This window comes from Zingiber officinale, chromosome 4A (genome assembly GCF_018446385.1).
Source record: "Zingiber officinale cultivar Zhangliang chromosome 4A, Zo_v1.1, whole genome shotgun sequence".
NCBI lineage: Eukaryota > Viridiplantae > Streptophyta > Magnoliopsida > Zingiberales > Zingiberaceae > Zingiber > Zingiber officinale.
In genome coordinates, this window is record NC_055992.1 from 86,141,412 (window position 1) to 86,151,455 (window position 10,044).

The 10,044-nt window shown below is 38.0% G+C and overlaps 1 protein-coding gene across 1 annotated transcript; it reads left to right on the forward strand.

Annotated features, from left to right (window-relative positions):
- The first annotated feature begins 4,869 nt into the window (after nucleotides 1-4,869).
- On the forward strand, nucleotides 4,870-7,010 carry LOC121970071 (60S ribosomal protein L32-1). The gene is made up of 5 exons (XM_042520483.1): nucleotides 4,870-4,944; nucleotides 5,029-5,065; nucleotides 5,251-5,342; nucleotides 6,456-6,637; nucleotides 6,731-7,010. Exons 3-5 carry the CDS (start codon nucleotides 5,253-5,255, stop codon nucleotides 6,858-6,860), a joined length of 402 nt encoding a protein of 133 aa, XP_042376417.1. The 5' UTR covers nucleotides 4,870-4,944; nucleotides 5,029-5,065; nucleotides 5,251-5,252; the 3' UTR covers nucleotides 6,861-7,010.
- The last annotated feature ends 3,034 nt before the right edge of the window (nucleotides 7,011-10,044 follow it).

The following is a 10,044-nucleotide window of genomic DNA, read 5'->3' on the forward strand; positions in this document are numbered from 1 at the left end:
CTATTTTATCTTTTAACTTTGTATTCTCAATTTTGAGTTTATCAAAATGTTCCAACAAACATACATAGTCTTTTTTCGATTTTAAATATTCGGTCTTATTTTTGCAAAGACTTCTAGATAACATTTTAACTGCATCGTATAATTGATCGAGATGTAGGAGTCGTACCGAATGGGTATACCCTTGGTTCCTTCCTTGACATTCCTCCACCTAATGTGCACTATACCATAAAGGGTGAGATGAAGCTTATGCTCCCCTAGATTTGTTCTTGGGATGCTTCTAGGGTAAGCGGGGCATCATCGTTGCCTGAGAAATCTACCTAGTTATATGCAAAACCTAGGCCCACAGGAGGGTGTGAAGGACCAACTCCGATGCGAGAATCCCCCAACTTTGTAGGGGACGCAGGAGCCATGGCCGAATAATTCCCCAACCCGACTAGCTCACTTGATCATTGAACGAGTGTGAGAATCAACGGGCTTGGGGGGCTGGCAGGGGCTAGCAGTGGGGCAGACAAACTTGAATGGTTGGCGAAAGTTCCTAGTAAATGTCACCTCTTCCTAGTGAACCTAAGAGGTATTCCTGATTCCTAGGATGGAGTCGGTTCCACAACCACTAGTCGCGTAGCTAGGGGCTGGCTTGGCTCCTAGGATATGTGGCAAATCTCTAGCCGTCACTTGGGGAACGATCTCCGTTAGAGTTGCAGTAGGGGAGGGGGTGTCCTTTCCTCGAGCATTACCTGGTCTGAGATGAGATCGACAATTTTCGCCCTGTGTGCCTCCAACTCTGCCTTAGTGAGCTTCACTACCTTGTTCATAGACGCCTTCAACATAGTGACTGCTATAAAAAATAATATGCCTTCAGTTTGACGCCAATACTTGAGAGGATGAAAATTTTTACCAAGTGAAGATATGAGGGGAGTTAAGATAAGGCTCAACACGAACATATGCAAGCAATCCCTCCTTGAGTAGAAGGTTGTTGTCGAACTTCAAGTCTTCAACTTCTGTGATGCACTAAAATAGTCCTGCTCCAGATGGTAATCTTTCAAGGTAGGAGGCACGGGTAATTCACATTACCATCGGGTCAGCTAGGACAATGCACTTAGGGGCTTGACAAAGAAAAACTGAGGTTTCCATCCCTTGTGTGATGATGAGAGGCTCTTAATTAAGTTGAACCCAGCTCAGGACGAGAAGAAGAAGACCTCGTCTTCTGTCTTCTTTGGGTAAAAGAAGAAATGGAAGATGCAAGGTGAGAGAGGAAGATGATACAAGCGGAAGAGGATTACTACACCAATCAAGATGCGGAAGGAGTTAGAGCCAAGTTGCGATAATAGAATATGAAAATACTATGATATTTTGATAAAAAAACATTGGAATAGAAAAACACAACTCACTCAATAAATGACTTCTGAAGAAGGTCACGAAACTAGGAGAAGAACTATCTGGTCGATCGTTACCATTCAGAATCCCTAGCAAATGGTCAGTCAGTATCACGTAGGTGGTTCTTAATCGATTTAAAGACGGATTGGTGAAGTTTGACTTAGTAGACCTATACCAGGGAGCAGAAGATGATTCCCCAACCATCAAGATGGACGCTATCTGATTACAAAGGCTCCAACTAGAGAATATCCAATCGAAACCAAGAGCAGCAAGAAAGAACCAAGTGGTCTATTGAACAAGGAGATTCCAAAAGTTTGAAGATGAGAGACAAAGATGACGAATACAAAAATAGCGTTTGTGTGATTCAAAACAAGGAATGACAAGAAGGAACCCATCGACTTACTGAACGAGAAGACGCTGGAAGTTTGAAGAGAATGAAGATGAAGAATGACGGACGCAGAAGTAGCGAGTTCAAGCTTACAGGTAAGGGCATCCTTATCTGACCTAATATATCTTAGCTTGATCAACGAAGGTCGTCAGATCTCTGCTGTTATATGGGTGAGATAAATTTTTAACCATAGGATCAAGCGCATAAAACAGATCAAATCCAAGTAATCATTACTTGGAGAAGCATGTGTTGGTGCAATCGACCTCTAGGGTTTTGATGTTTGACAACATACCTAAGTCTGGTCAATTTGACCAAGGGTTGATCTAAACAGGACTTGATGTTTGGAAGAGAGAAGTCTAGTCAAGACTAAATGACTAGCAAAGGTAAGTCCTAACCGAAGGATAGGTATGTGAGAAGTCTACTGAGTGACTAGTCCTAACTGGAGGTTAGACAAAGTAAAAGTCCTGGTGAGTGAAACTAGACCCTAATAAGTGAAGCTAGGTGGTGGAAGTCCTGGTGAGTGAAGTCGGTCCCTAGTGAGTGAAGCTAGGTGGTGGAAGTCCTGGTGAGTGAAGTCATGCCCTAGTGAGTGAAGCTAGGTGGTGGAAGTCTTGGTGAGTGAAGCCAAGCAATGGAAGTCCTAGTGAGTGAAGCTGGCAGCCCTAGGTTATATGTAACCGACTGGTTTCTGGTCGACCGCGCGCGGTTGACCAGACCAGCGAATCTTGAAATCTGTTAACATTATCTTACTTTTGCTGCTTTATCTATTGTGTTAACTCAGTATTGTAGGGAAGTCCAACTAGGTCAACAGACCGATCGGATAGCTGACATGAAATCCAGACAAGGTCAACGGGCTGACCGAATGTCTGGCAAGGTGGCAAGTTGAGGTAAGTCACTGGAGGAGAGTGACTTTGTGATGACGCATTCTCCGTTTGAGGGAATAGTAGGCGTCGATCCAACTTAGATTCATTTTGGAAACCTAAGTTGAGATCTTAACTAGATTCTGGTCTCGAGGAGACAGAATCGAATTACTACTCTATTTATCATATTGTGTTAACTTTGTTTTGCAGGGTAGTATAATTTTTATTTGCCTCGGACTAACCTTTTCTTGCAGGAAGAAGGGTTGCTGGAAAAGGGAGTTCGGATGCTCGGAATGCCCGAAGCTTATCTCGTCGCCAGCGTGAAGCGCATTGATTGGTTGGTCGACGTCACGGTCCAAGCGCTCGGAAGGGATCCTAGCGCCCAGAACTACTTATATAAGCAGTCTTCCGCCAAGAGCCAAACACAACTTCTTCTATGATTGCTCTCTTGCGCGCTGCTCTAAAGACGCTCCTACGACGCTGCGAAGCTCCTCCGACAACCTGAGACTCAGTTTCATTTTCCTTGTTGTCAGTATTTTTTATAGTTCATGTATTAAATTGTGTAATACTTTTTGCAAATTATTAGTGATTGCCCAACGAAAGCACTCTCACGTGCGAACCTTGGAGTAAAAGTCGACGAAGGCTCTGAACCAAGTAAAATTGGTTTCTTAGCGTTGCTTCAATTTTTCTCTTCCGCTGCGTACTCGATTTAATTTACTATTTTCGACGATTGCTATTCACCCCTCCTCTAATGAACTTTACGATCCAACAGCGTGCTTAGTCTTTTTTGTTGCGGGTCACATCACATTAATGTAATGCAATCTCGAATACGCATTGGTGCATTTTGAGTTTTGGAACCAAGACAGATGACACACGTGACATGTTTAAAAGGAGTGACTGCATTTAAAGATATAATGATAGAGGCATATTGACATTTGATACATAATCTCTTCAGAAATATACAAGGTACCTACCACGTGGCTTGGGCAGTCGAGGTAGTTGGGATTAATCCGTTTTGTCACACAATAGTCCAATCAATCAGACTCCTGCCTCTTTCGATTAAACTTGAAAGAGAGACTTGTGATCCAAGGGCTAGTCAGAGAATGCTACGTGGAAAAGGGAGGTTAGTAATCCTACAGAGGTGACGATTAAAGTCAAGGGAAAATCGAGTTGCCCCTGACTCCCTAACTCCCCCGACTCCTTAGTGGCATGAACTCCGAGTGCCCACCATTTTTTTGGTGCTTGTCCCTTTAGCGCCTTAAGTCAGGATTTTGGATTATTTCAGGAAAAGAATAATGCTCGTGCGGGTATAAAGATTTCAGAATATTTTAGGAAGTAAATAACAAATCATGTGGGAATCAACCATCACTTTATAAAAGATAGCCCACCTCTAAGGGTTGAAGTACTCGCAAAAACACATCCAAAATCCTAGAACTATTCTTTTTTATTCTTCCTCCTACATCGCTATTGAAAATTGACTAGAACATAGGAGTGATTGTGCGAGGCAATCTCTGGTCATCATTCTAACCCTATTGCTCCTTGAATGTTTTTTTCTATCCAGACTCCAACGGATCTCCTCGTCGATCTTTATTGTCGATAGGCGATTGGAGGCAAGTCAACATCCATATCAACTTACCGATGATTCGTTCGACGACATTCCTAGCAGGATCATATATATTTATTAAAGTTTTAAATTTAAAAACCCTCATTACAGTTTTAGGTTTCTAAATAATCATAAACTAAGATTCATATTTTTTTTAGAATGTAAAATTATAGTATTTAAAAATATACAAAATCATGTTATATGTTATAGTTCAATGAAAAAAATATATAACTCGCTAGGCTCAACAATATTTATAAGAAAATAAAGAACTAGAATATGAAAAAAAAAGGAGTTAAGAAACAAATTTAGACAAATCGTTGTTGAAGCTTTGTGACTGACTAATTGAGTCCGTTGTGATCTCGCGAAGATATTAAAATCAACCGAGGTTGCTATGAGAGATCGTGAGGTTAGACAAGGTCATTTCAATCTCACGAAGAGTCTAAGGCTATGGGTTTTTGATCATCGAGTTTAGGAAGAAGAAGAGTGAATAAATTAATTTATGAATAGATTTACAATCTATATATATTTTTAATTTTAATAGAATTGAATTAATTTGTTTTCAATTGTGTTCTGACCCGTTTCGACGCTATTGGATCCACCAACTGTTTCGTATCACCGAAAAACCGGCGGCCACGATGGAGTACCGATTCTCTACGATATAAAAGAGCCGCGATCATGGTAGGATTAGGGTTTCAGAGCACGCGAGAGCTGCTCCGCAAGTAAGCAGCCGCTAATCGTGTCACAAGTTTTCTTTTTGATCTCCATGCTATGTAATTTGACCTTATCCAACTTTCTGTGCGCAGCTTGAAGACTTACGTCGTCGTCTGCGATCCTTCTGAGGTATCTTTCGGTCATTTCTGAATTCGTTGTTTTTTCTCCTCGTTTTGATCATTCGGGTGATCAAAAGTTTAAATTGTTCTGGACTGGACTTCGACGGTGGCGGATTGTTAAATTGCTCCTATTCTGTGTGGTAAATGGTTTCTTTCCCCCTCTTTTGTTTTTGTATATTTGATGCTTCGGAGTAGGAATGGCGGTTCCGTTGCTGACGAAGAAGATTGTCAAGAAGCGTGTCAAGAAGTTCAAGAGGCCCCAGAGCGACCGCAAGATATGCGTGAAGGTGAGACCAATCTTTTTTCTTCTGTTTCTCCTAAAGTATTCACATAATTTTTGTCTTAATCGTAGGATGCAGATGTGATAACCCTTGTTATATGCAAATGCTAGTAAGGCATGTTATGTTGAATGAGAATGTAAGCTTCCAAACAAATCAGATCCTTGTAATAAATTAGACAATTTCATCAGGGTGGTTTCATTTGTGAGTAAATGGCAATTATCGTCTCCTGTGTTCGGCAGAACTTCACAGTTAATTGCTGCAAACGAACCTATTATAGATTGACTTTTCAGTCTCTGCTCTGCTTTTGCTCTGTACTAAAGGCTCATATGTTTTTTCTAGATTATTTATATTGATTCCGTTGGATTATTTCATAGACTTGTCTGTCATCAAGTTTCTTCTCTACTCTATTTTGTGTGGAAGGTGTTCTTTTCTCATTTACTTGTATGGATCTCATGAGAAATTGGGGGACTAAGATTATATAACATAAGAACATCTTTTCTAAATAACCAGCTAATAAAATCCAATGGATCTTATCTACCCTAGATCTCAATATGTACAGTAAGGCATTTTAATTGCTAGGATATCACGGATTGCATACTTTAATGTCTGAAAAAAAACTATCATATTAACATTTTGTTGATGAAGAAACTCATGCACTATTTCTGTATTAATCTTCTATGGGTTTTGATAAACACATTTGACTATGTGCATCATTTGTTATTCTACTTTTTTTTTTTTGCCTTATGTAGATGTATTCTCATATAAGAACCCTACTCTCTTATATATCATGCACTGTTGCTTTTGCTGGTTGCTAATTTCAAGATTTGAGTTGATTGCTTATATTATATTACAATGTTTTGATTATAATCAAGTTGGTTTTATGCCTGAAAGTCAAAAGATCAATTTGATTTTATGCCTGGAAGGTTAATGGTAGAGTCTAATTATTTTATGGGATAACAGAAGAGTCTGCATATGGTTTTCATGTCGAAGAAATTTACGATAGAGTTCTCAGTTGTTATGGAGAATTTCAGAGAAAAATGATATATGCAATTAGTCAGATAAAATGGATTTTTTGATGTCAAATAGTTGAGACTCATGGTTAATCTATTGTTTCTACAGACAAACTGGCGCAGACCAAAAGGTATTGATTCTCGGGTGAGAAGAAAGTTCAAGGGATGCACCTTGATGCCAAATATTGGCTATGGTTCTGACAAGAAGACACGCCATTACCTGCCAAATCGATTTAAGAAGTTCGTGGTTAACAACGTTTCAGATTTGGAGTTGCTGATGATGCACAACCGGTACACTATATGAACCTACTGAATATTAACATCTGAATCTCATCCTTATTGCCTTTTGTGGTCTAACATGTAATTCCTGAAATGAAATGCCAGGACTTATTGCGCTGAGATCGCCCATAGTGTTTCTACGAAGAAGCGCAAGCTCATCGTCGAACGCGCTGCACAACTTGACATTGTTGTCACGAACAAGCTTGCTAGGTTGCGCAGCCAGGAGGATGAGTAAAACAGATGTATTTTGTTTGCGAATATTACTACGAAACTTGACTCGGTTTCACTTTAGTCCATGCAATTTGATTGGTGAAAATGGCTGTTTGAATTTAGAGAGATGTGTTTTGGGATTAGTTTGATCAACAAGATTTTGTTCAGTATTTCAGCCTTGATCATGATTCATGAGAATATTTTATATTTTTCTTTTTTATATTTAAAAAGGAAAATAAAAAAGGAAAATGGACGTAAGTTACCATCCTACTGTGAGTTTTAAGCTAGATTGCGTGATTATAATTAGGTGATATTTGGTTAAATAATGGGAACGATTATAGGTATGGTGGTAAAAAAGTGTTGCCATCAATTCGTTCCAGGGTCAACACAGAGGAAGTAAATTACAGGCGGTTATTAGTTTTTAGAATAGTAACTAGCACATAAAGAAGATATTTATTTCAGTTTTGTCGAGATTCGAACCCCAGATCTTATGGTGGCAACACTTCATGCGCTAGCTACTAGATTCATCCGAGGGGATATTATGGGTATGAATTCAGTAGTAAAATGGAATGAGAATGAAAATGAAATCCATCTACTTATATGAGATTTAGTTGATTCCTATGAATATAGAAATCATTCTCAAATTGTTATTTATAAATTCACAATCCAACTACTATCTTTTATTATTATTCTCAAATTCACCAACCAAACATCCTGGTTGCAAGCTCACTAAAATTTTATTCGGAATAAAAGTAAATTATTTTGCTTAATTTTAAATATATAAAAAAGACTATTTTTATTATCATAATTTTTTATTAATAATAAAAAAACCATCCTATTTTTAAAAAATGTTAAAAGAAAAACTTGCATTTTAAAAAATGCTTTTATTTCAATATTATTATAACAGTGCAAAAATTACTTCAGCATATTTAAAATTATTAATTAATTAAAATTAAAAATTATTTTAATATTTATCAAATAGATTCAAATTTTGATCAAAATTATTTTGATTTAATTAAAAATAGTCTAACTTATCAAACTATCAAAATTATTATAATTGAAACATTTTGATTAAAACTAATATAATATAAAATTATATATATATATATATATATACGAAATTGATATGTTGCCCGACACCTCCTGCACGCTGGTCAGCGGAATCCGACATAGGCTATTTGATGCGGTCAAAATTTATTTTTTTTTAATCTCTCTCATCTGCATGCAACAACTTTTCTCGTTTTTCTCTTAAATTTAAATAAACAAAGTTTCTCTTTCATATGAGCATGTAACAATTACTGTGATCCTGATTTTTAAAGGTGGTATAGCTGCTACAATGTTGTAGCAAATACTACACAATAATGACTACACGTAGTAGCAACTACTGCTACTACGTGTAGTAGTTATTGTATAGCAACTACGTTTTAGCAACTATTGTGTAGTAGCTGCTACAACGTGTAGTAGTTATTGTAGCAGCTACTGCGTTGTAGCAACTACTACGTCGTTGTAGTAGCTACAACACAGTTATAGCAGCTATTGCATAGTTGTAGTATCAGTATCACAGTGATTATTGCATGTAATATAGGAGAGAGAGAAAAAATTTTATTTTAATTTAAGAGGAAAGAGAAAAAAGTTATTACATGCATATATGAGAGAGATTAAAAAAAATTAAGTTTTGACAGCGTCAAATCGCCCACGTCGAATATCACTCACGGTCGTGCAGGAAGCGTCGGACAACATATCCTTTCTCTCTATCCCTCTCTCTCTCTCTCTCTATAGTCCCCGGGGTCATGGTGTCGCGGTAGGACATCCGGGTTGTCACCCAGGTACACGCAGTTTGAACCCCAACTATGACATATTTGCAGAAATTTTTCCTCCAAATAAGGGACGTAACTCTATTCTCTCTCATTTGCATGCAACTCGATTCTCTTTCATGCATATAAAGTAATGTTGGTTTGAAAAAAAACAACATCACATTGGTGTTATTTTGTTTACATCACCAATATGGTGTTCTTTTTTTTTTCAAAATGTGATGTAGTTTTTTTTTCAAACCAACACCACGTTGGTGTTATTTTTTTTTCAAAATAGCACCAACACCAATATGGTACTATTTTTTTTTTCAAAATGTGGTGCTATTTTTTTTCAAACTATCATCAATGTGGTGCTATTTTTTTCAAACCAGCACCACATTGGTGCTATTTTGCAAAACAACACTAACACGGTACTTTTTTTTTTTCAAAATGTGCTGCTGTTTTTTTTAAACTAGCCCTAAAACAACACTAATATTGTGCTATTTTTTTTTCAAACCAACACCACGTTGGTGTTGGTTTTTTATACAAAACGTGGTGTTTTTTTTTTCACCAACATCAACATGGTGCTATTTTTTTTCAAAACGCAGTACTATATTTTTTAAAATTAGCACCAATATGTGTAAATCAGTACCACGTGGTGCTATTTTGTGCAAAGCAGCACCACGTTGGTGTTGCTTTACGCAAACCAACACCAACAACGTGTGTAAACCAGCACCAATGCAAACCAACGCCAAACTGGTGATGATTTGCAAAGCAGCGCCAACGTCGCTTTGCGCAAACCAGCACCAACGTTAGTGCTAGTTTATGAAAACCAGAACCAACGTGTACAAACTAACACCAATGTGGTGCTGCTTTGCACAAACCAGCACCAACTGTTGGTGCTAGTTTATGCACCAATTGTTCGTGCTAGTTTGCGCACTAGTTGGTGTTGGTTTGTGCAAACCAGTACCAACGTGGTGCTGATTTGCGCATGTTGGTGCTGGTTTGCGTAAACCAGTGCCAACATGGTGCTGATTTACACTAATGTGTGTTGGTTTGCACACATGGTGCTACTTCGTGCAAAGCAGCACCAACGTGATGTTGAATTTATGCATGTTGGTGCTGATTAGTACCACCAACATTAGTGCCGGTATTTAAAGACTAATACCAAAATTGGTGCTGGTGTTGGTCTTTAAAGACCAGCACCGATGTTGGTGCTGGTTTGTAGAAACCAGCATCACCTTGCATGTAAGGGAGTATGCAGATGAGAGAGGGAAATAAAAAAAAAAAATCAATTTTGACCATCTTAAAGCATCCACATTGGATGTCACCCACCGGTGTACAGGGTAAGTTGTATAAAGTATCATTATATATATATATATATATATATATAATGATACTTTACACAACTTACCCTGT

Coding starts and splice junctions, on each gene's coding strand:
- LOC121970071 (XM_042520483.1), top strand. CDS start 5,253: ATGGCGGTTCCGTTGCTGACGAAGAAGATTGTCAAGAAGCGTGTCAAG. Junction 5,343..6,455: donor ACCGCAAGATATGCGTGAAG/GTGAGACCAATC, acceptor TTGTTTCTACAG/ACAAACTGGCGCAGACCAAA. Junction 6,638..6,730: donor TTGCTGATGATGCACAACCG/GTACACTATATG, acceptor ATGAAATGCCAG/GACTTATTGCGCTGAGATCG.